The sequence below is a fragment of the Takifugu flavidus genome, chromosome 18 (genome assembly GCF_003711565.1).
Source record: "Takifugu flavidus isolate HTHZ2018 chromosome 18, ASM371156v2, whole genome shotgun sequence".
NCBI classification, from domain to species: domain Eukaryota; kingdom Metazoa; phylum Chordata; class Actinopteri; order Tetraodontiformes; family Tetraodontidae; genus Takifugu; species Takifugu flavidus.
In genome coordinates this window covers 7,387,567-7,412,222 of record NC_079537.1, presented here as the reverse complement: position 1 = coordinate 7,412,222, position 24,656 = coordinate 7,387,567, and the positions used below count along the sequence as shown (strand labels likewise).

At 51.3% G+C, this 24,656-nt stretch overlaps 4 protein-coding genes across 9 annotated transcripts; 3 read left to right on the top strand and 1 right to left on the bottom strand.

Annotated features, from left to right (window-relative positions):
- The first annotated feature begins 1,686 nt into the window (after positions 1-1,686).
- Positions 1,687-4,075, top strand: cbx8a (chromobox homolog 8a (Pc class homolog, Drosophila)). 2 transcript variants are annotated; one of them, XM_057014808.1, is made up of 5 exons: positions 1,687-1,935; positions 2,065-2,108; positions 2,483-2,548; positions 2,833-2,899; positions 3,178-4,075. In XM_057014808.1, exons 1-5 carry the CDS (start codon positions 1,867-1,869, stop codon positions 3,922-3,924), a joined length of 993 nt encoding a protein of 330 aa, XP_056870788.1. In that variant the 5' UTR covers positions 1,687-1,866; the 3' UTR covers positions 3,925-4,075. The 2 variants fall into 2 exon arrangements, with proteins under 2 accessions (XP_056870788.1, XP_056870790.1); XM_057014810.1 differs by lacking the exon at positions 2,483-2,548 and having other exon boundaries at positions 1,699-1,935.
- Positions 4,076-5,047: 972 nt separating this feature from the next.
- LOC130514913 (meteorin-like protein) lies at positions 5,048-7,775 on the top strand. Its single transcript, XM_057014816.1, has 4 exons — positions 5,048-5,588; positions 5,802-6,199; positions 6,834-6,893; positions 6,987-7,775. The coding sequence occupies exons 1-4, from the start codon at positions 5,488-5,490 to the stop codon at positions 7,301-7,303; spliced, it is 876 nt and encodes a 291-aa protein (XP_056870796.1). The 5' UTR covers positions 5,048-5,487; the 3' UTR covers positions 7,304-7,775.
- Positions 7,776-9,354: 1,579 nt separating this feature from the next.
- On the bottom strand, positions 9,355-11,904 carry aqp8b (aquaporin 8b). Its single transcript, XM_057014823.1, has 5 exons — positions 10,293-11,904; positions 10,080-10,206; positions 9,789-10,003; positions 9,582-9,716; positions 9,355-9,505 (listed from the first exon to the last, which is right to left on the bottom strand). Exons 1-5 carry the CDS (start codon positions 10,550-10,552, stop codon positions 9,463-9,465), a joined length of 780 nt encoding a protein of 259 aa, XP_056870803.1. The 5' UTR covers positions 10,553-11,904; the 3' UTR covers positions 9,355-9,462.
- Positions 11,905-12,192: 288 nt separating this feature from the next.
- arhgap17b (Rho GTPase activating protein 17b) lies at positions 12,193-24,643 on the top strand. Of its 5 annotated transcripts, none has more exons than XM_057014762.1 (21): positions 12,193-12,524; positions 14,533-14,572; positions 17,401-17,505; positions 17,851-17,927; positions 18,015-18,126; positions 18,215-18,291; positions 18,374-18,476; positions 18,563-18,631; positions 18,727-18,808; positions 18,995-19,122; positions 19,523-19,634; positions 19,710-19,791; positions 19,999-20,079; positions 20,675-20,788; positions 20,874-20,965; positions 21,043-21,175; positions 21,848-22,120; positions 22,701-22,822; positions 22,899-23,300; positions 23,797-23,838; positions 24,345-24,643. In XM_057014762.1, the coding sequence occupies exons 1-20, from the start codon at positions 12,472-12,474 to the stop codon at positions 23,802-23,804; spliced, it is 2,265 nt and encodes a 754-aa protein (XP_056870742.1). In that variant the 5' UTR covers positions 12,193-12,471; the 3' UTR covers positions 23,805-23,838; positions 24,345-24,643. The 5 variants fall into 5 exon arrangements, with proteins under 5 accessions (XP_056870742.1, XP_056870741.1, XP_056870740.1 ...); XM_057014761.1 differs by having other exon boundaries at positions 23,797-23,842; XM_057014760.1 differs by having other exon boundaries at positions 23,797-23,848.
- Positions 24,644-24,656: the final 13 nt, after the last annotated feature.

The window sequence follows — 24,656 nt, the reverse complement described above, 5'->3', positions numbered from 1 at the left end:
GTGTCACATTTGGCAATAAGCCTTCGATTTGTGGGGTTGAAACGTCGAATCGGTCTAAATATTTCTGCAGAAATCTAAAAGCTGCGAGGCTTTTAAAGCCCCCAGAGATGCTGCAGGAGTAGCAGAGGTTTACTCATTTACAGGCTGTTTCTTCTTCTGAAGAAGCGCAGGAACCTTTTAGAACCTCCAGAACGTCCGTGAGACTCTGATCCTGAGGGAACCTGAGGCAGGTTCTGCGCGCTTTTAATTGTGGAACCGGGAAAAGCCCACAAACTATAAACGAACCAACTAAATTGAGTCATTTCGGTATTTCCTTTTTTCATGTGTTTTGGGTATTTTTTAAGTTTTTTGAGTTCCTCAATCCACGTCAATGCGGAGCGATGAGATGGATGAAACGGAGAGCAGAAAGAAAAGTAGAAGTAATTCTGGCTTTTTAAAACATCAATTTTACTTTGTTGATTCTGGTTTCTATTTACTTTCGTGTAATTTACAATCAAAACATGTGACTTGTCGATAATTGTCCCCGAGGCCTTGAGAACATGATGTCACACCACTTCTTCACCCCTTCTGTTGTAAAATGTAATAAATAATTCCAGCTGACGTTAAAATAACTTTCATTTATTTTCAGCTATATTACTATTATTATTATCATCATTATTATTATTATAAAATAATATATATTATTATTATTATTATTATATAAAGACATTTCTATTGAATTACATTGTTTTAGTAGCGTAACGGTAATAGTGAGAATATTAACAATTAAAAAATATATATATAAAATATATATTCCATCATTTAAAACTCTAATTACAAGAGTGGTTGTTTTTTAATAGGTTCTACATTATTTTGCGTTTACAGTCAGAAACAGAATTTAGAGTCATGTTTCTCGCACAGAACTTTCAGGATTAACGCGCATTTGTTGGTGTGAAATCGTCCATATGACGGGATCTATCTCATCCATAGTTTACGGTTTTCCATCCCATAATTCTGTATAGAACAAACCCACTTCCTGTAATAGTTTAACTACAGTATATGGCGACAAACAGACTGTAAAACCTTTGAATTGCTCCCAAACTGACGTGGTTCTAATCATTTAATTCGCTTTTTCTGCACCGTCGGTCTCTCGCGCGTTTGTCCGCTTGTGAGAAAACCTTGACGCACCAAACACACAGCAACTGCGGAATATAGTGCTGTCAATAAAATAAACTAATTAATTAATTAGATTTTTTTAAAAACCGGGCCAAATTTCACAAAAACAACTGCATTTCTTTAATTGAAGCGATCGTTTTAAAAGAACCTCGGAGGGGAGGAAAGTGTCTGAGATTCGGGTTCATTGTTCGCGTTTTATACGAAGTTCATGGGGTTAATAGCCAGGTAGAATATTTAAATATGGAGCATTTGATCAATTCTGACTCTATTTTAGCTGCAGATGTTGAAACAGGCTGAAAACGCGTTTATGGGAATAAAACGCAAGAAGACCCACCCATCCACCCCCGCCCCCATCCACCCTGTCCTCTACTTGACTCTTTATAAACTGCTTATGAAATAAAAACTTTGCTGGTTAGCCAGAAAGGACCCCCCCGGGCGCTCGGGGGGTCGCGCACGGCTCTGTGCGCGCCCGGGCGGGCAGCAGCGGGGCTCCTCCCCTCCGCTCCCCGAGCCGGAGCACGTAGCAACAGCCGAGCCAATGCGCTGGACGGCGCTCCGTCCTACCGACTGCGGTGCCTGGCAACAGAAAGACGTGATGACGTCCCCTTCGCACTGCGTATTATGGGATGTGCGGAATTAAACAACCCGAGGAGGACAGGGGGGAAGCCAAAATAAAATAAAAGACAGAAAAAAACGAGTGCATGGTGAAGCATGGAGCTCTCGGCTGTTGGCGAGAGCGTCTTCGCCGCCGAGTCCATCATTAAACGGCGGATCAGACGGGTACTGGCTGCCTTTTTCCACCCACAGGCTGCGCCTTCGCGCCTTATTACGCAACCGTTTGTTTTCGTGCGGCGGCGGCGGTCAATCCCGTGATAACCTCAATGTGTTACGGATTTGTCGTTTTTGCAGGGTCGCTGGGAATATCTCGTCAAATGGAAGGGCTGGTCTCAGAAGTGAGTATAATAACCGAGGCCGGGGAGGACAGCGCTCCATCCTGGCCGCTCGCACAACTGCAGCTCGTCAGCCTGGCTCACGGATGTTTCCTCGTTTCATTTCAGACCTTGTGTGTCGCGATACTGCTTATTTTGTGTCTGTCAGCGTGTGTGCGTATGTCTGTGCTCGTGATTCTGTAGCCCGCCGGGATGTCTCAAAGTCCGCTGTAGCTTTAGCAATGGCTGGGTCCGCCGTGCGTCACTGGCCGCTACGTAGCCCGTGAACGCGGAGCACGCAGAAAGATTGTTTCAGAAAAGTGCTGCGCGCTTCGGCTTGTCCGTAAATCGGTCTGTTTGTGGGCAAACACGTCTCTCCCTCGTCCGTTTCCATCAAGGTACAACACTTGGGAGCCGGAGGAAAACATTCTGGATGAACGTCTGTTCGCCGCCTTTGAGGAGAGGTGAGGGTTTGACAGCGGAGCTGCAGGCCGCAACACACCTTCTGCGCTGCGGGAAAAAACACACGTCAAAAGAATAAATTCAGTTCAAATGAATCGTTCTCAACTTATTTGTGGTGAATAAATGTGTCCACGGAGCCAAACGGCTCATTTGTTAGTTGGGATGTAATTTCCCGTTTCATGGGTGTTTAGAAACTACATGAAATTCCCTTAAAATTCCGAATAAAACTCCGTTTTTCAAACAATACGATTCTGATTTGGGATGAATTTATTATTTTCTTTTTCAGGGAGCGAGAAAGGGAGCTGTTCGGGCCGAAAAAGAGAGGACCTAAACCGGAGACGTTTCTCCTGAAGGTGCGAACAGTTTTGGATGCGCCTTTCTCTGGTTTTCATTCAATCCTCTTGCATGTTCGCGGCTGGTTCTTTTATGACTAATATCCCAGTTAAAACAACGCGGTCCAAATAATTTCGAAAGTGTCAAAGTGTGAGTCATATTTTGCAACGAGAAATTACAATGGCTTCTGTATTCTAATCGGAGCAGACTCAAATAATAAAAATACATATGCTCAGAGGAGCGCAGCCTGAACAAAAAAACCCCCTTCTTTTTATAACAGTTGTTGCTCTATTTCCAGGCCAAAGCCAAAGAGAAGTCGTATGATTTTAGAGGAGATGCCTTCAGGGGGATCCAGGTTTCCTACCCCGTCCCAGAGCCCGTCCTCACACCCAGGGCCCGGGAGGGTTTACGCACCGTGGTTCCCACCATCTTCCCCCCGAGCGCTGTCAACAGAGGCGAAAGCGTCCACATTAGATCACTGGAGCCTGAAAGGAGGTACAGGCCCCTCCAACACCTCCCCAAGAAGAGGGGGCGCACGCCGAAGCAGAGCTTCCCTTATGACGAGGATGATGGGGGCACCTCCGCGGAGCCGTACGCCAAACGGAGCAAAGCCGCGGAGGCGCCGGAGACCCGACGCCTACATCCCCACAGAGAGGCGCCGGATCACGGCCTCATTCAGCTGACCAGGAGGTTCCAGGAGGAGACCACGATCACGCCCAAACCCTGTGGCGAGAGATGCGTGAGGGGCGCGGGATTGAGGTACAGCTGCGTCATCAGTCCAGATGTGAGGAAAAGCGACCCGGGGGCGCACAGGACTGGCACTGACCCGCAACTCAGGCGGCCGAGGCACAGCGACGGACTGCAGAGCCACCGGGGGGAGGAGAGCCGCCCTGCAGCTCTGGGCCTCGCCGACCACGACCCGTCCTGGACCCCCCGCTTGTCCACCCTGGACACCGTGACCGTGACTGACGTCACCGTGAACTTGCTGACGGTCACGGTGAGAGAGAGCAGCTCGGAAAAAGGCTTTTTCAGACAGAAAAGATGAGTGCGTGCGCGCCAGACGAGGCCGCTCGCCGCGCATGTAACATACTAACACACTGACTGCAGGTCTATATTTTTTACTTTCTATAGGATTCAGATATCAACCGTTGAATATTTAATACGCTGCTGATTAAAAACGAGTTTGAGCGATTAAAGCGACGCCTTGTTACTTTTGCACACATTCTTATTTCCCCGGAATGATCCAAAGGTCATCGGGCCCCGGAGCCTGTGCGGGGGGACTCCCGCAACAATTGCAACAGCGCACCCACGTTCAAGGCGAATTTGAAGTTACAATTGCGTTTTATAAAATTCAGAATTGGTTTTTGACTGCGTGCGCAGAAAGACGGTTGTGTGCGCGATCTTCCCGCACTGATGCGTAAATCACTCACGCAATCTTTGAGGAAAAAAGGCCCTGATTTAATAAACCGGTGTTCTCCGATTTCCAGAAGCAGTTTATGGTTTGTTTAAAGAAAATAAAAAACCCTCAATAAGCCACCAGGTGATTTTTGGGTCTTTCAGCTCCCAATTTTAGGATTTGTTATTACATTTTAGGCCCTTTGATCCAGCCGTCATTGTTGCCTTTAATATGTGGAATTCACCTATTGACACTACGCCAAAAGAGTCCATTTATTTTCGGGCCTATTTGAGGCATATTCGGACCCAGGACCGGTCCAACAGTGGCCTGTACCCCTGTCAGGAAACTGGCTCATCGTGTTAAATATGAAACCACCCAGACTACCAGTTTTACGTCATTTTTCAGTGAAACAACGAGGAAATCTCTGCTGCGAGGTGCGTAATCTTCTGTCAGGAGTCACAAAGGTACCAAGAGATGTGAGTGTGAGTGAGTGTCCGAGACACCCCCACCGTCAACCCCCTAACACAAGATGTCGCCATGTGCGAGACCGTGAGATGGAGTCCAATAAAACCTGAACAAAGTGCATTTCCGTGTAATAAAAGGCGATTCCAGTTTGGTTTTCATCCGTCAAATTAGCGGCTGCTCAGGTGAGGCGTTTCCTGCTGCTGTTGGCCCCGGGCCTCGGCAGCACGTCTGGGGAGGGCCCCTGACGTGACAGCTGTTGCGTCGGTACACCACTAGATGGAGACAGACTACAGAAAGATGCTTATTTGCTTATCTTATTTTGTTTTGGAGGCTTTTAAGGCTCATTTGAGCTTATTTAAGCTGAATTTGATACAACACAAGATTCCTGAGAAGGTCTGTCCCATTTCATTTAGTTTCACGCGATAATCTTTCCAATTCGATTTAAAGAAAAAACTATTTACCACTATTTAGTATTCTAAATTCTAAACATTAGAGTTGGAACAAATGACAATTTCGGTGGATATGGGTGGCTGAGTGATTTCAAACGGTTGTGCGTGTGTGTGTGTGTGTGTGTGTGTGTGTGAGAGAGAGAGAGAGAGAGAGAGAGAGAGAGAGAGAGAGAGAGAGAGAGGGAGAAGGAGAGAGAGCGGCCATTGGATCATTAAATGAGGATCACTGAGCAGCCTTCCCTCCTTGACTGTCAAACTTCCCGGCCATGCACCAGCGCCCACGTCCTCCTGGACCGTCATGTTTGTGCAGAACCTGTGGCTCGACCTGATTATCTGGACGTGCGTTCTGGGCCTCCAGTCGCGGTTCTGCGAGGCTGATCTTTGCGATTGGGCTGGAAGGTGAGGAACTCCGGGCTTCTGCGGGTTCGGGGTCAGATGTTGATAAATGCATCCGGCGAGCACGAGCTGTTTTAGAACAGAAGATTAATTATTTAAATGTTAATTTTTTAATGTATTTTCATCAAAACGAGTACCCCATAATTTCCTGAACCTGATTCATCACCGATATCTGCATCAGTATCTTGACTAAGCTGGTTCCGGCGCTTCTTCCAGCGGTTTTGCAGCTGCTGTAGACCCCAGGATCGTCCTGCAAGTGCGGCTGCGCTGTACCAAAGGCTCGGTGAGGTGGATCTACCCCGGCCAGGCTCTCCGGGTGGTCCTTCAGCCGAGCTCATCCTCCTCCCGGCGCGGCGCCCTTTGCATCAAAGCCTGGCCCACCCTCCGCGGGGCGAGCGTGTACATCGAACGTGCCGGCGAGCTGGAGCTGCTGGTGACGGACGGCGGGAGGTCCGAGGACCAGGTCTTCTGTTTCCGGCCGAACGGTCCACACTGGCCCGCCATCTACCTCCAAACCGGTCCGCAGACTAATGAGGCCTGGAGCAGACGCGTGATGGGCTTCAGATACGAGCTGCTGGGGAACAGAAGCGCCGCATTCAGCCTGGACGTGCACGGTGGGCTTCAGCACATAATGCACACTATACGTTTATATCGCTGATAAAAGTGATTTTTATCACCAATTAATCATGAATCTACGCGTGATCAACTCATGAAAATAAATGCAAATGATAGAAATCAAGTCAAATGTGTTTTTATGTCTGCGTGTGAGGCGACGCTGTTTTAGCTCCTGCACACAGCTGCTGGTCACTCACGAGTGTCTGGTTTCCCTCCCAGGACAAAGCACCCAGGGCCAGAGCAGACCTCAGGCCGGCCCAAGGGCCTCGGGCCAAGCTGCCTGAATTGATAGCAAACACACTGCGGATTCCTCAAATGCCTCCTCATTGTCTGCGTCTCTTTATTAGCGTTTATCCGCGGTGACGTCATCCCGCCTCTATAATAGACAGCCGCCTGTTCATCTTTTCTGCGTTGCTGCTTCTGCGACTCCTGCCGTTTCCCGCCTTGGCAAAGTGCTGTTGCATTAGATAAACACAATAGAAGTGGGAGAACAAGGTCAAGAGTAGCCGGGCAGGGCCAGGAGCCGCATTCCTTCAACCCTGGTTTCTTCATAACAGGTCAGATTTGAGGTCAGCTGTTTGAAGCATCAGCCATTTATCAAACAATTCTTCTCCCCCCCCCCCCCCCCCCCAGCTTCGTGCCGACCCTGCAACGACACAGAGCTCCTCCTGGCTGTGTGCAACAGTGACTTTGGTGGGTCCATCCTCGCTAACCTCCAATAAAAGGTTCTTTTGAACACTTTCGTCACCTGTAGGATGTAAATCTGTGGCTCTTCTGTGGTTTCAGTGGCCCGAGGCTCCATCGCCGCCGTCTCCCACGACCCCGAGCGTCAGACCTCGCTGGTGGAGGTGCGTGCGGCCAGGGTCTACCGGCAGCACGGTCAGGTGTTTGAGCCGATGCCGGCTGAGGCCTCCTGGCGCGGGCGTATCCGCACGCTCCTGCGGTGCCACGTGAGGCCCGGAGATGGCGAGTTTCTCTTCACGGGCTCGGAGCACTTCGGGGAGGCCTGGTTAGGCTGTGCCCCGCGATACAAAGACTTCCTGTCTGTCTACAGGGCCGCCTGGGCGGCGCGGCGGAACTCCTGCGACTTTCCTTTGGACTGAGGAAGCGTGCGGCGTCCTCCCCGACCCTTGCGCCGGCACGGCGGGACCCTTCGTGTGCCAGAGGCACGGCAGCCGGCGTCGCCAGCAGGGACGAGGCTGTTAAAGCGCCGTTAAAGAGGGGGACACGTTGGGAGGCGCGGAGGAGGGCAGACCGCAGGGTCTCCTGCACTCACAGACCAGCGGCCTTTGTCTCGCCGCCATCGCCGCTCGGACCCCGGGAGGCTGAAGAAGGGGTCCGGCTCTCGCTTCTCTTTGTGCGTCGGCCCTTGTTCACTTTGCTGGCTCAGTGTGACAGTCCAACCCCCCCCCAAGAACAAAGGTGGGAGGGGTGAGAATGCTTTTGTGCCGCTGAATGGGACTTTACATAAATGATAATCTCCCCGTTTTGTCTATTTATGTGTAATGACCTGTAAATGAAATGTTTTGATTGTTCTAATTGAGTAAAATAAAACTTCTGGACCACAAACTGAAACCACCGTGGGCTCGGTCAGGAGAACCCGTTGGGTTTCTCCTGGATATTCTTACATTTCTATCTAGAGTTTTCCCAGAGGGGAATAACTCAGCAAATGTGTCTAGAAATCGGAAGCTTTATAATCCAGAAACAGCTGTGTTGTTGCATGTTTGCCTCGTGTTCATTGGATTAGACTCATCACTTGGATTGGATTTTGGATTACCACCCTATTTCCATGTAAACATTCCCCATCATGGCCGTAATCTCTGCTTTCTCTTTGAGGATGGGATTTGGGGCTGAAGTGTCCTGCACACTCGTCTCTCCCCTCTTCCCTTTGTCCTCCGTCCTTTGGCTGTAACCAGATTCGACATGAGAATGAAAACAAAACTACAAAATCTTCTTAGACGACCAAAGAGCTGAATCGGATGCCTCCTTGGAGCCGCCCGGCCCCTGGATCTCATCCTGAGGAGACAAACGCACAGATGCGGGTCTCCTCTGAATGGACGGGGAGCCCCTCCCAGAAGAGGGGGACAATTAATTGACTTTTAAGGCGACTTCTCTCCGGGGCCATTGCCTGCTCCTGGCCGGCTGAGCGGGACCCACAAATTAGCGTGTTGAGCTTTTTTATGAGGGCTAAATAGCTGCCAATGAAAGTGTAAATGAGCGTGCGTTGAATGGACGCGGGACAAAAGCCCCGCGGTGACAAGGCCTCAGACAGACATAATGACCATTGTCACAGATGCTGTCACGAAGAAACCGTCCGGCCTCATAAATCCACTGGGGAGACGGCTAATCCCCCTCTACTCACACTCACGTCGGCCTTTCTGCTGCCGATTTTAACAAATTAAAAGCTCCAGTTGTGGAAGTTTTGCATGGTTCTGGTCCCATTGTGTTTTCGGAGTTTGGAAAACACCAGACCCGTTATGGTTCTGGCACAGAAAAGGACCAGTAAGACCAGTAATTAATGGATCTTACTGAAAGTGCTGCTCAGCTCCTTTTGCTCTCCCTTTCAAATCAACTGGTATTCTCTGGGGGGGGGGGGGACCACCCCATGTCAAATTTCCAACCAGAGCCTCTCAGGCTTTTCAGAGCATTTCTCATCTCTGGGAATTCCCGCAGCCTCTCCTGGGGAAAAGAGCGCAGGAGGGCTTGAACCAGAACCGGCGCAGCGGCACAGTGCAGCGGCAGGAGTCCGCCCAGACTGGGGGGTAATTGGGTTATCCCGCCGCCTGGTCCGCTTTCCCATGTGGGCCACTGCTGTGTGGAGGCCCGGAGGTACAATATGGGAACAGCGTGATGTCCTCCAGCGCCGGAGGAGCATTGAGTGGGGAGCGGACCCAGAGAAGTGGCAGAACAAAGCTGGAGAAGGGACGCCGCTTCACTTTGAAAAGGTTCGCTGGGTCGAAAATCCTACGTAATTGAATTTGGGTTCTATTTTTTGAAATGAAAAGAGAATGCGTTGGGGTTTTTTCTGAGGCTGCACCTGGTGGAGGCCTGGATTTTTCCCGTCCACTTGCGACTCAACAGCAGATCGGCTAAACTTTAACAGCGAGGGGACGGTGACGCGTCCACTTCAGGGGACAAAAGACATTCACACGGCTTCTGCTAAAAAGCCAGTTTTATTGTGCAGCAAAGAAAGCACCGTCGTATCAGAACCACAGAGCTCACGTCCAAACGACAGGACAAACGTCCTCTCTTCCACTTCGCCTCACTTCAGAAGGAGTCGCGTCTTTCTGTCGCCGAGCAGGAGTCTGCAAAACCACCACAGGACAGCGAGGGACTGTTACTGCAGCGAATCCTCGAAACTCGAGCTTTGACTGCACCTACCGGACCAGCAGCGCCGCTAACAGGCCTCCTGCTATGGGTCCCACCCAGTAAACCCAGTGGTACGTCCAGTAGTTGCTCATGAGGGCCGGACCGAAGGCTCTGGCTGGATTCAGACAGGTTCCGGAAACACCTCCACTGGGAAAGAACACACATTAAAAAGAGCTCTGCAGCCTTCGGAGCTCCTGGAGCTGCTGGGAGGCTCCTCACCCGGCCAGAATCAGGACGGCCACCGTGCAGCCCACCAAGAACGGCACCATGGGGCTCCTGGTCTTGGCGTTGACGGCCCCCAGCAGCACCACTAGGGTGACCAGGCAGGTCATGGCGACCTCTCCGAACAACGCTCCCCCCAAGGCGTCGCTGGACTGCAGCACGTCAAACGCGGCGCCGTGGGCTTTGGCGAAGCTCTCCTTGGAGGTCATCGCCTGATGGGGGAAGGTGGGACCACAGATCAGTGGCAGAACCCAAGACGGGGAATCAGACACGTCTGACGGGGCTCACCTTTGCCATGGCGGCGCCGAGCACCCCTCCGAGCAGCTGGCAGGCGAGATACGGGAACACCATGTTCATGTCCAGCCCGCCGCACAGGTAGATGGCCAGCGTGAAGGGCGGGTTGAAGTGGGAACCGCTAGAGAGGCAAAAACAACGCCACGAGAAACCAAATTGATTTAACTTCAAGGAATTTCAAAGAAAAACCTCAAAAACCAGCCTGACCTGATCTCCGCCATACACGCCACCATGGCGGCCACAGCCAGACCGTGCACCAGGGCCGGCTGGAGCCTCCCCGTGGCCCCCTCGTTCTCTATGACCGACACGCAGCCGACGAACACGAAGAACGCGGTCCCCAGCAGCTCGGCCAGGCACGGCTGGAACACCCTCTCAAACTGGTTGGGCCTGGCGGGAGGCATCGCCTTGACCTCCGGGCAAACCAGAGACGCCCCGGCTTCACACATCTCCATCTTCTCGTCCGCCATGAGTCCCGGCTGAGGTCTGGTCTTCGTTCCCTGAGCTTCTGCACACGCAAAATGTTTGTGGCTGCTAATCGCTCGGACTTTGTTGCCCAGCCCGGCGGGGAGGAGCTGACGTAGAGCCGCTGAATGAGCCGACCTTCTTCATATTCCAGGATGGAATTGCACCACCGCGCCGTTTAAAAATCAGCTCGATTGTCAATGATTGCTTGGGAGCGTTTTGGGATCTTCCTTCTCCGCGGCCGGGTCAAACTGGGGTTACACTCAGACTGGGCAAACGAGTGAATCTGGAGCTTTTTATCATGCAGATAAACACGCTGGTGTCGGCAGCATGTTCATAAATATCCACCAGAGGCCAAAGTCTTCTCCCCTTGGTGCAGGAATCAAAACGTGCACTTCTCATTAACCACCAGGGATAATATTTGTCTTCCTCTGCAAACTGTTGTTCTTGGCTCCCTCCTCTTGATTTGCTGAAGAGTCACATACCTGAAACTGGGACCTGAGTTGTTCTTTAACGCCAACAAACCGCAGGTTTATCATCAGGGACAAAGCCTCAGGTGGTCGTTGGCCCATCCTAGATGAGCGTGTTTTCCTCCATTTATCAGTCTCCTTTAATCCCCCATAATATTCCCAGAGTCTCAGAGGTCAAAGGTCATAGACTCAGGCACCAATTGACCCACATAAGGCTAATAGATCAGGTTAACCACAAGACAAAGATGACCTTTTTATTATAAGGGGTCACCAGCCTGAATGGCCTATCATAAATAGCAGTGATCTATGGTGCAGGACGGGCGCCTGGGAAACAAAGCTGAGGAAAACTGCAACATGATAATAAAGAAATTAGAGATGTGCTGAAATTAAATAAATACATGGAAGGATGAATAAACACAGAGCTTATAGAGGAGGCAGTGTGATAACGTGGACATAGGCCGACGGTTCTCCCTCTGAAAATGCAAATAAACGAAATATTCATCATCAACCGAGGCAGTCACGTGATCTCATCCTCGACAGAGCAACTTCTTCAGCAGCTCAAGACTGAAACCAGCAGCTGCAGGTGGATGCAGGGATTTATTACATTAATTTAAGAAGGTCAGACTGCAAAATGCGATTATTTCAATGACTTGGTGCCATTAAAAAAAAAAAATTACAAACAAAAAAACCCCAATATATTTCTATGGGTGTACAAATCTGTTATGTTTCATTACATTGTGAGCAAACAAATTTATTTCAGAATGTTGTCAATTTGGCTCGGTTTTCCGTCCATGTAATGACATAAACACGCCACTAGATGGCAGAAACGCGCTGTGAACCCAGTGGTGGCGACCAGAACTGATCCTGGATCGGTGATCGAATTACGAGTTCTGATGCCGTCCAGGAGTTTAACTTCAGCTCCCGCCCTCTAAATAGCACCATTAATTCAAATAATTTGCATTTGCAATGTTTAATTTCCCATTAAAAGGGAGAATCTACAACAACAGCTTGTGTAAACGAATGTAAAAAGAACAACGATCTGCGGAGGTGGGAGGACGTTGTCGACCAACAAGAACCGGAACCAACTTTCTCTGATCCCTAAAATGTGTCAGCGGACATACGTGCGTTTTTTGTGCCGAGGTATCACATGTCACCCCTAGGCCGTGCGCGGTACAGTAGGGAAGTGAAGGCACTTCCTCCTTCCTCCCACACTGGTTGCGCGCTATCGGCAAAGAACGTTCCGTGCTGGGAGCGATGGAGGTGTAGAAGGCGCTTCTCTGCCTTTTGTTCCTTCTGAAGGTCCCTGTGGTCCGTGTTGAAGTTCTCGGGGGTCGCTTTTCTGGGCCGAGATGGCCGCGGCGTAGCGCAGCTGCCGCCGTGGATGGACGTTTGCGCACCGACGCGCCGTTAACTTTTCCCCCCGACTCGCCCGGAGGAGCTGCAGAGGAGGAAACATGAAGAAACAGTTCAATCGCATGAGGCAGCTGGCCAGCCAGAACCTGGGGAGGTCGGTGTTTTCGCTTCCGCCTGCGCTCTTGCAGACTGCTGTCATGTTAACACGGTTGCTTTTGACACCTTTCTACGGTAGGAAGGGCTGGGCTGCGCTTTTGGCGTAACTACCTGGGTAGTTTAACAAGTTTCAGGTGTTCACATCTAACATGCAGCGCCGTCGGTTCTAGTCGTAAAAGTGTCAGTTAAAGTGTCGGTAAACTTTGGGCTGTGGAGTTATAAACCTAGCGGAGTGAGATGTTCAGACCTGTTGTTTTGGCCAAACGGGAGCGTAAAACTTGAGCAAATGCACGTTGGACTGCTTCAAAAGTGAGAGAAAAGGGTTCAGGACTGGAGTCCTGCGTGGTCAATGCGTGATCTCTGGTTTGGTTCCTGCAGTTGGCGTCAGCACCGAGAAGAACCCTCGTGCGTCCAGTGCGGAAGTTACTTCTTCACTCTGATTACACCTAACCTGCCCCCCCATCATTCAAGCCAACGCTGCCCCCGCCCCTCTTCACCCCACCAGCCTCCTGTTGCCTCTGGCCTCCGCATTCTCCACATGCATTCTGTGTGTGTGTGTGTGTGTGTGTGTGTTGTGTTGTGTAAGAGCACTAAAATGGGGCAGCTCAACAGCTCCTTCATGACAGGTGTTGGCGCGCCCACGCCCACCGCCAGGTCACTACGGCACTGATGACATCGTCCCACAGTAGCCGCCATTCTTGGCTGGCGCCCCTGACGTCCTCGCTGCCGGGCAAACACGCCGACACTCAAAGATGGACGGACCGATGGCCGGCGTGGTCGCCGCCGTCCCATTGTGTACAACACAAAGCAGCCGTGTGTGTGTGTCGCTGTGTGTGTTTTGCAGGTGTGTTTTTTTTTGTGGACTCAGCATTTCCGCACCCGTGACCGTGGACACGGTGGTGGGCTGTGATGCGGTGCAGTCAGGGGCCCCCAGCGTGGCGGTGCAGACCGTTTTAAACGTCTGCTCCCGGTCTATATCGGGAACAAAAGCTGCTGCCCAGAACTGAGCTGGACTCAAATCAATGCTAATCCATGACTGATAGGAACCCAAAGATCGCTCGTGTGGCCTTCAGGGACGAGCCGGCGAAGCCCTAATGTGTGTAATATGACAGGCTGTTACCTTTGTTGTACAGTCTGCGGCTTTGTGTCTTTGATCTGTGGCTCCCCGCAGGGCTCAGTCATTCCTGTTTGATAGTAAAGTAACGGCGAAAACGTTGTAATCGCTGGAAGCTGAAGCTAAACTCAGTCCTTCCTCTCTCAGGTTTCGCCAAGCGGGATTTAAGGAGATGCTCGTCTCCGTCTGCAGCTGGAGAGTTCAGGGGGTTTAGTAACAGAGCGCACGTTGGCCCTGGCACGCACGGAGGCGTTACGAGTCAGAGTCGCTGCGTCCCGCCGGGCCCAGCGAGAGTCGGAACGGTCGGGCGCGGATGTTCAACCTTTCCTAGAAGTTTTGGAGTGATGTCAGCCGTCCCATTTTCCACCCGCTCTGCTGCCTGTTTTACACATTAGTAACCCACTTCTACAAACACACACACACACACACACAGCTCAGACGTCTGTAGCCATAACAAACAGGGCGCAGATGACACGGCAGGAAGTGTGTGTTCAGGCAGCGCAGAGGAACCCCACAGGTCTGACATGGAAAACAGCCAAAGGCACGAGCGGTGCGTTTTTGCATACGTGTGGAGTGTGTTTGCTCGTGTATAGGGTGCGTTGTGAGGACCGGCACATGGATTTCAATTGTCAAGCGAGGACATGTTTGGGAAGTCAGGACATTTTAGCAGATGCTCACAAATTCAGGACTCGTGTTGTTGCTAAGGTTCGTCTTGGGCGAGAGGGTCGGGGTCGGGGTATGTACCCGGGGGGTCCAGCCGCTCTGCCCTCGATGCGTCAGGCTGGAAAGAGAATAATCACAATTAGAAAGACAAACAACTGCGTCATAGCCTGTTTGTGTAAAAATCTTCCCTCTGGTCAGTGTTTGACCTGTAGTTTGTTTCTCTTCGCAGGGCTGAAAAGACAGAGGTGCTGAGCGACGACCTCCTGCAGGTGAATCCCACACCACAGTAACACACAACCCAGGGAACATGTTCATATCTTATATAAGTGCGTTGCTACAAATGCAGCTTTGGCTTTTTCTCCTCGTGGCAGCAGTGATTGCCGACGACTTCGCCCAGAGATTTACACGGATTCTGACTGTTTACGTTGATAAAAACATGAGGAATAGCACCGAAGCGGCGCAACGCCGTGCTGCACTTTCATTTAGCCGGGTTTCTGACGGCAAACGAGTCCAGATGGAACTCAGTTTCTCAATCCTGTCAGCTGCACACAGGCGACGAGGTCATGTGACCATTTACAGCAGGAAGTATAGAAAAGATCAAAGGTCGTCTTCTTAGCAGAGGGTTACAAAACCTCCAGCGGCAGCAGGAGAAAGAATTTTCCATCACAAGTGTCTCGTTTTGAGTCGAATTTTAACTTCAGCTGTCAAAGCAGCGTGAGAAGGTGTCTCAACACGTTTCATCATTCGTCTGGTGCGCTCCATCATAAGCGTGCGTCCCCCCCTTTAGATACTGGACAGGTTCTGTTTAAGCCGTGGAGTCTCAGCGCCGGCCCAGGCCAGCGTTCTCTCCACCTCGGCAGGAAAAGTACCTCAAACCCTGCCAGTGTTCTGGTGTCAGGCTGAGCCGGGAGCAAGTGTGTGTGTGTTCTTGTATATGTGTCTTAGTGAGGACCAGCATTTTACCTTCAAAGTGAGGGAGATTTTTGTAAAGTGAGGACAGACTTGGTTTTTAATAGAAAGAATTGGGTTTCAGTCACAGTTAGAGTCGGGGTTCCGCTTTTAGTTGATATTATGGTTTGTGGCCTCATAAAGGAAGAACATGTGTGTGTGTGTGTGTGCGTGTTTGGGGGATGGGAGCTGTGTGAGCTGAGTGTGAGCTGAAGACAAAAAAGGGTTCTTCTAGACGTTAGAGGCTTGTCAGGAAGGAAACTGAGGGTGAGGACGAGGTTTTACGAGACGGAGCAGCGACCTCTGACCGCTGTCACACCCAACAGAGAGGTGTGAAGGAACGGATGAATGCTCGAGCTCGTCCAGCGCGCCGCCCTTCCAGGAGAATGTGCTGTCGCCCCGAACGTCAGGAGATTATCTGCTGCGTTCGACATTCCCGCAGCTCCACTCTGGGTCAGGAATGCGATTGTCACGTTGCCTGACACATCGTTTAATGAGCCAGGACAGATTTCACTGCTCAGAAATGTGGTTTCCTGACCGCTCGCCGACGTTGGACCCACGGACCGTTTCATTCTGTCACTTTGGAAGGATTAGCAAGCGGGAGGGGACGGCGACTCCCCCCCCCCCCCCCCCCGACCCCCGGCTCCTCTCGCACTCACAACCTCCTTCTCTGACTGTGTAACGTGAAATTCGACACTAGACTTTCCTTTTCCAGTTTTCCGCAGTTCGTGCAGGCTCAGACATTTATCTTGTTTGGACACGTCCTGCCCCCGTGGGAAGGAACTGCTGAGGAGATTTAGCCTGACTTCAGATGCCCCCTCTCTCCCATCGATTACGACACGTAAAAGCCGATCCGCGGCAGACGGCCGTGGCTGCGGACACGTCGATGCGACAGCGTATTTGAAGCAGGTGTCTGTCAGCTAGCCAGCTATGACCTCAACAGGCAATTTTCTGCCCCTAAAATAAGTTATAAAAAACTTTCATACTGTCTTGTTAAAAAAAGAAGAAAAAAACAGTTTTGTTATGTAGACAAAAGCACCTTAACCCTTAGAATCAGTCAATAGTCACTTAGCTTAGCACAAATTATATCTGCGTAGGCTAACATCTGTATACCCTCACTGCCACCTGGCTTTGGTGCAGCTCATGATTGAATAATTATGAAAACAAGTTAGCAGTAACGTTTGAACCCACGTCAACGCTACACAAGCTTTTTTAAGTTTATGCTAAGCTAACAGGCAGCTAGCCGCTGCTTTGAGCCGACTTTCCTATTCAGACCTGTCTGGTGCTGCTTTTCTTTGACTGGGGCCCAGAAAGGGGAACAATTCCTTTTCTCAGAAAGGTGAAGCACTTTTGGGTTTCAGTCCCAGTCGCGCTCTGTCATCAGCTGGGCCGATCCTGCCAAGAATGTCAGCCAACGCGGCCCGAGTCCAGAAAACAGAACTGCATCCATCTGCTGGTTTCCTCTGTGACTCACGTAGGCTGCCTGTTTCTGCCGCCCTGCGGGAGGGTAAAGGAGTACAGTAGTACTGGAAGTGGCTAGTAAACCTTTGGACAGGGGAGGGTTTTAATCACACACATCTATTTTCCGTCTTCACCTTCTGCTCTGTAGCTTGTTTTTTTTCCATCAACCTTCATCTCTGCTTAAATTCCTGCTCGGGGTTTCACAATTACAACCATGTTGAGTTGTCAAAGGTGTAATCAAGCCTCCGAGCTGAGGTTGTCGGGGTTTTTTTATTCTAGGTGTGTCTGTTTTGGTGTAAGTTCAAGGAAACCGCAGCTACGGATCAGCTGGACGATGAGCTAATCTGTTGAATGTAGCCCGGGGGTGAGGCGGTCCAGATGTGGTCCGTCACAGAGCGCAGACTCGGGGAATTCGGAGGGACCTCCAGCGAGTTAGCGAGGATCAGAACAAACACAGCCTTTATCGCAAATCTCGCCATTTCCTGAGGATCTTAATTCAAAGGGGTTAAATTGCGGGACGTGGACCAGCAGTTCCGCTGTGCCGTGAGGTCCCTTTCCTCTCAATAAAAGTGGAAATCACGGAGGGTTGGATGGTGGCTACTGTAGCGGCAGCACGCCACCACGGGGCTACGCTCGTTTCTGTCCAATCTGACTTGTGTTTCCTGTGCGACCCCGCGTGTGTCCGCAGATCGAGAGGCGAATGGAGCTGGTGCGCCTGGTGTCGCACAACTCGCACAAGAGGCTGGCGTCCTGCCTGCAGGGCCAACTGGGCACCGATGCCGAAAAAAGACACGTAAGAAAGCGTCTCATCAGTGAGCTCAAACCCGCACAGGGAGGATTTAAACCCAGGTTTAAGTTTGAACCCGGAGCCGGCTCGCCTATCTCACGCTGCCAATCTCCTGTTGCGTAATGCTGATACGAGCGTGAGTCATGAGGAAGATATTCAGACCCGCGCGGCAACATTTCACGTGTGCAGAATCAGTTCAGATCATCATAAACATATTTAACGCCCTTGTTTATAGCCACAACCAGTGTAATGATTATTTAATCCTCCTCGTACGTTATTAATTTTGACCCCCGGCCACCTTGACCTTTTGACCCAGGCTAACTTTGACTTAATCATCTGTGGTGCTTGTAGAAAAAGTTGCCCCTCACGGCGCTGTCCCAGACCATGCAGGAGGGCGGCGGGCATCTGGGAGACGAGAGCCTGATTGGGTGAGAAGGAGGCGCATCGTAATTGAGTTGGTGCGTAATTATTGTCTGTGTACGTCTGACGACGCGACCGTGACCGTCTGTGAGCAGCAGGATGATGGAAGCGTGCGGGGAGGCCGAGGGCAGGTTAGCGAGCGAGCTGATGCAGCACGAGGTCCAGATCGAGAGAGACATCCTGGATCCCCTCAACCAGCTGGCGGAGGTAAAAACCGAAGGAAGGTTAAGCTTCGCCGTCCGTCCGCTGTTCTCAGGTCAGAGGTCAGTTTGGACATCGCTCTCGTCTCTCACAGATCGAGATTCCAAACATTCTGAAGCAACGGAAGCAGCTCGCCAAGCTGGTTCTGGACTACGACTCGGCCAAGACGAGGTAAACGGGGCCGCCACTCCTCAGATGGCGTGTTACTGGTGTCTTGGCGTCATGTGACGGGTTTTGTGCTTCACGTCGTCAGGTGGTACCAGGCAACCAAGTCCACCAACCAGGCGATGGCAGCTAAAGTGGATTCCCTCAAGGACGAGATGGAGGAGGCTCTGAACAAAGTGGAAATATGCAAGGTGGGTGTGGCCTCCAGCCAGCAAGTCTTGATCTGAACTAAGGCCGGAGCTGGAGTTCACCCTGACCTTTGACCCCCGTCCCGCAGGACCAGCTCTCTGCAGACCTCTACAGCTTTACCTCCAAAGAGGGAGATTACGCGCGCTACTACGTCATGGTGAGTCCCTCTGACAGGAACCTGCTGCAGACGTGTGCGTGCCCACGTTGTCCTGCTCCAGAAGGGATCGACCCTTTTTTATCTGCCTTCCCCAGTTACTGGAGGCCCAGGCGGATTACCACAGGAGGTCTCTGGCGGCTCTGGAGGCGGCTCTGCCGACCATCCAGATGCAGCAAGGTGAACCAAATATGTGAAAGCTGCACACTTGAGTCAGTTTGCCTATTTTCTGAGCTTTGAGTGCTTCTCCCTGCAGTGGGAACAGATATTCCTGTGCCTCAGTCCTCCGTGTGATGAGATTAGCTTGTTTCACAGTTGGGAAATAGCTGATTTAAACAGATTAAACGGTGAAACGTCTTCTGTCAGACTCCTGGTTGGAGAAGCCGGCGTTCGGCACAGCTCTGGAGGAGCACCTGAAGAGGAGCAACCGTGATATCGCCCTGCCCATCGAGGCCTGCGTCATGATGCTCCTGGAGACTGGCATGAAAGAGGAGGTAGGGACGGCCGACGAGAAGGGGAATACCCCGATATCACCCGACCAGGGTGAGAGCGAGAATGTGATTGGTGGGTTGTTTGGAACTGTTTTTAGACATGTGACTCTGTTAAAGTGAAATTGTGGCCTGCTCAGTCTGGAAACATTTGTGGCTCACTTGTGGTGTGTGTGTGTGTGGTGTGTGTGTGTGTGTGTGTGTGTGTGGGCATCTGTTATCCATTTGCTGGTTCCCTATTACGCTCTTTAAATGTACCATATCACTGGACTCGATAAGGGGGACATTTTAGGACCTCTTCCTCCACTTACTCGCTCACGCCGTTGAAAGTCTCGGCACTTCTGCGTTCCAGACGACGTGCGAGTCTCACTTCTTCAGTGTCACTTTCGTCTGTCTATAATTCCAGGGTCTCTTCAGAATAGCCGCCGGAGCCTCGAAACTGAAGAAACTGAAAGCGGCTCTGGACTGTTCCACCTCTCAGCTCGAGGAGTTCTACTCCGACCCGCACGCCGTCGCCGGTACCTCGTCCGACGCGAAGCCGCAAAAGGCCAAATTTGTCTGTCGTCTCACCGCATCTCTCTGTTCACACACAGGAGCCCTGAAGTCCTACCTGAGGGAACTTCCTGAACCTCTGATGACATTTGGACTGTATGATGAGTTTACTCAGGCCTGCAAGTAAGAAAGCACATGGAACCGGTTTAATGTCCCGTAAAACACACTTAGTATGCACTAATGAGGATTAAACACACCAGTCACAGTGTGAACTTTCCTGTTACTTCAGGCATTTTCCTACCTGTAAGAAGTTCCTTATATATGTGTGTGTGTGTGTGTGTGTGTGTGTGTGTGTGTGTGTGTGTGTGTGTGTGTGTGTGTGTGTCTCAGTGTGTCTGACCCTGATAAAAGGCTCCAGGCCTTGTGGGTGACATGTGACCGTTTACCAGCTACTCACAAGGCCAATCTCAGGTAAGTGCACCTTCAGCTTTATCGCGTGACCATGTTTTCGCCTGCGCTATAAAAAGTGAGCTAAGTGTGCTGCGCGCGCGTTTGCAGTTTTAAAGAGTCAAATAAGTCAAAGACGCCGTGTGAGTTGGCTCATATAAACTGCATTCCCAGTTTTGAGTGTGGCCTATTTTGTAATTGTGTTGTGATTGGCAGCATCGTGACGACCGCTATGCGAGGCTAACGCTAACCAGGAAGTCACTGGAATGACGAGCCACCTATGCCGTGTTGTCTTTTTTTGTGATTGTGATTGTTGTCCGTTTTCTTTCCTATTGAATTTAAGCCATTTTAAGCCTCATTAAGCATAAACGCTGACACAGCCACCACTCTCCGGCCTACATACCTGTGGTGGAAATGCGGGTCCAAATCAGGGTTTACTGCTCCAAAGCGTTGCTTCAGACACCGCTGCTGCATTTGCTTCTGCTAAAATCAAACACAGGCTTGAGCTGAGGTTTAAAGGTCAAAGGTTATGGTTTCAGACTCCCGTGAGATGCACAGTATTTTAGCTCGATTTCAAGACGGAACACTTCAGCGTGTAACAGGCTGGACTGCGTTGCAGGTATCTGGTAAAGTTCCTGTCTAAACTGGCTCAGGACAGCGAGGTCAATAAGATGACACCCAGCAACATCGCCATCGTCCTGGGTCCCAATCTCCTCTGGGCAAAGACTGAGGGGTAACTGCTGTCTGGCTGACGTCTGCGAGTCCTCCGGTTACGCCCGTGTTGACGAGTCTTCCTGTCTGTGTTTGGTTTGGTCAAGGACGCTGGCGGAGATGGCGGCAGCGACATCTGTCCACGTGGTCGCCATCATTGAGCCCATCATCCAGCATGCGGACTGGTTCTTCCCCGAAGGTGAAATGTCTCCTTGTCCCTCCTGTCTCACCTCTCTTCCAAGGCTAAATAAAGTGTGCTGTTTTTCGTCCTCCCAGACATCGAATTCAACGTTTCCGGCATGTTTGCTCTGCCCTCCCATCCACCCACCCCGGACTCGGACCCAGACAGGAAGCGCCTCACCATCCAAGGGGGGCAGGACGGGGACAATCAGCCCCCGCGTAAAGACAGGTACCTGTCTCGCCCCAACCTCAGCCTCAGCCTGCCCTTGGCCCTACCGTCCCGGGCCAAGCCGTTGAGCAGGCAGGAGTTGCGGGGCCCGGCGGTGTCGGCCCTCTATGTAGTGGCCGACGAGTCCATCACAGTCAGTGAAACGCCCACTGAAGATCTGCCAAGTCCAGACTTCAAAGCTGCACCGTAGTCTAGCCCACGGCTTTAACCAATAAGACAAAGATGGAGAAGTTGCTCTGTGTGATTGACATGTTTTGATGGCTTTTGCAGGAGTTCACACGATGGTGTTTGCCTAAAAACCTGTACTGAACGTTTTCCCTACAGCTTCACTTCCTGTGTTTATTCTTGTGTCATCCCATTTATCTGCGATTAAAGCCGAGCTGACGCTCACGCTGCAGGTTGCTGGTTTGGTGTTTTGTCTGTCCTCCCTCCTCGCTGTCCCTCCTGTCCCGGTCAGAGGCTCTTTTATTGAAACTGCCGTCTAGTTTTCTCTCTCGGTTCTTCTTTCCAGGCTGGTTCCGTCGAGCTCAGGAAGCTCCGTCTTGCTCCGTTTCCGCCCGTCTCTGCTCTTGCTCTTGTCTGCTCTCGGCCTCCTGCTCTTTGACTCTGTCTCACAGCGTATGGTTTACCCTCCTGAACTCTCTCCCTTCTCCCTCCCCCTCCCCTCCCCAGCACTGTTAACAAACAGCCAGTGCCCGCTCCGCGTAGAGCCAGCTCTAAAAATAAAAAGCTAACCTCACCCACCTTCCAACCCACACTGCCCCCTCTGGAAGCCTGGGGTCCTGCACAGCCTGAGCCGCAGGCGCCGCCCGTGGCCGCGGAGGCTGAGCAGCCCAGCCTGAGTGTTGGTGGGGGTGATGGTGGAGGAGGTGGTCTGAACGGTGACGTCCACGTAGCCCCAGTGAAACCTCAGGTTGTAACCCAGCTCAGCGCGGAGGAGACCAGGTAAGGAGAGCGAGCTGAGGTAGTAACTCTTCCACCGCCTGCCTGCCGCCAATCAGCCAATCCGGAGCCCCCTTGACTATGACAAAAAAACAACAACCCCTTAAAAAGTTAAGGGGTTGTTGTTTTTTCCAGAAACTGGGAAGTGAAAATCCTCCACATTAACAATCTCTACAATGTCAAGAGTTGTTGTTGTTTTTTTTAATCAGTCTGCAACCAGGATGCAACAGGAATCCTGTGATGCTCTATTTCCTGTGATCCTCTTCCCTCCTGCTCAACGGTCGACCAACTCAGTGGCATTTTTAACCACATTACTCCTCTCTTCTTCATCTGATTGACAGTATCTGCTTTTGCACGCCACAAATGACTAATTAACCTCTGATTCTCTCTTCTAACCCTTTCCGAATATTTGCCTTTTGTATCATTCCTGTTATTCCCACTCTGATGTAATTCTGATGCAACAAACCTTTGAATGGACGTAATCCTAATATTTTGCATGGAGTTTATTGGCTGATGCTGCATTTCCTTGTGATGGATATAACCCCGTGGCGGATTAGACTCAGGAGTTGTCCGATTTCCACAGCCCCGCCCGGGAGCTCATGTCCACCCCCCCTTCCCAGAGGAATGGATTGGGCTTTTTGGCAGTGGGAACCCCCCATTCTCAAGGCGGATCCAGAGGAGCGAGTCCACACGTGGTGCGCAGAGGTGAGGGGACGGCGCCTGCTCTATCTCCTGTCACGCTTGCTTAACATTGTAATGATGGGATTGATTACTTGTGAAGGGACCAAAAAACCGGCCCCGGCCCCACCCAAGCAGGCCAGCCCCTTCGCCTCCCAGCCCAGTGGCACGTCCAGCCCGTCTCATCACCCGCCCGTCACCCCTCGACGCAACCCCAGCAAAGACGCCCTGATCCAGTCGCCGAGCTACCCGCCCCCGCATCCTCCGCAAGCCCACCAGGGGGAGTCGGAGCCCTCCCCCCCCAGCACCCCCACCCCTCCCGACACCCCACCGCATGACAGCTCGACCACCAACCCGCTGTTGTCCTACAACTTTGGGTCCCTCCCTCGCCCGTCCAGGCCAGCTCCCCGACCGCGGCCCAGACCCAACATGCCGCCCCCACCTCAGCCTGCAGCTAATGACAACAGCAGCGACAACTGTGGCTCCGCCTCCAAAATCATTACAGGTAACCCTCTCCGGCGCTGAAAGAAGAGAAACAGAGCGACGTTACGACAGCACCTGTTCTTTTGATGGTTTTATGAGACTATACCAAGCAAAACAAAAGCATGTCTGCAGAGGTTACATATAGGAAGTGTGTTTTTACAACGTATGAGTTTTAGGATCGGATCTTAAGGTTAAAGTTCTCGATTTTCAAATGAATGTTGTTATTTCATCGAAGATCACCCCCCCTCCCTTAATTAGCATGGAAATTTCAGTGATTTCAAAATAAAAGCACTGCATTATAGAAACAAAAGCAGTGTGTGTGAATCTAGAATCTAGACAAGAGTAGGGTGGAATACTTCACATTTGCTCAACGCTCTTTCCTTGGTGCTGCGAGGTGAAGTCACGCCGCCGTCACTGCGCTCAGTATTGAGGGATTCGGGGTAGTTTTGGCTTTGCTTTACACACTAAATGTGACTGTGGTGACCTGACGCATGATGGTACATGTGTAAATATTGCAGATGTCTGAACTGGTGGCCTGCCTGTAAGATGAGCTTTGCAAGGCAGGTAATGGTAAGGATGTGACTGGCTGACGCCTTGGACTGCTTCTCCGTCTGCTGCATGTAGATGCGTGCCCGTGTGTATGAGGGGCTCCTTTGTGTGTATATGTAGTGTGCATTGTCTTGCACTAGAACTAACCTGCTTGATCGCCCCGTACTCTGCTCCCCTTGTTGTTGTTTTTTAGGGTGTGACAACTAACAGAGCTTAAACGGTACTAAACAGGCCTGGACGGGGCAGCGTGCGCTGCTGTGTACATGCAGATGTGTGTGGGATAAAAACATGTTGCATTTAAAGAACTCAAATGGAGGATATTCAGCAACACCTCCTCCACCCCTTGAAAATGTTATTTCACTGATTCTATAAATGCAACATGGTGTAGAATACAGAACTCAGCCCATGGTGTCTTCTGTCTGTGTGTGTGTGCGGGTGTGTGTGTTGGGGGGGGGGGGGGGTGTGGTGATGTCTCATTGCTCCAGCAATGTTTTACCTTATTTGTGTGTGTGCTCAGATGGAGGCCTGATGCTAAAGGGGCTGGGACGCACCATCATCCCTGTGGTGATTCCACACCAAGAGGCGGGGAGCTCTGCTGGTCAGGAGCGCACCGCCACCCCAGCCCCGCCCATCGACTCCGACACCGACACCCAGGAGAGCACGGCTCTGTGAAAGTACAGGGAGCACTGAAAAGAGCTCCTCCTCTCATCCGGAATCCAGCGTCCTGTAGCTCAAACGCACCTATCGGCCTCTTCGGCGCTCCCGCGATGCCAGAAAACTTCGTCTTGCAATAGCGGAATAAACGATCAAAACTCCTGTTTTGCTTCAC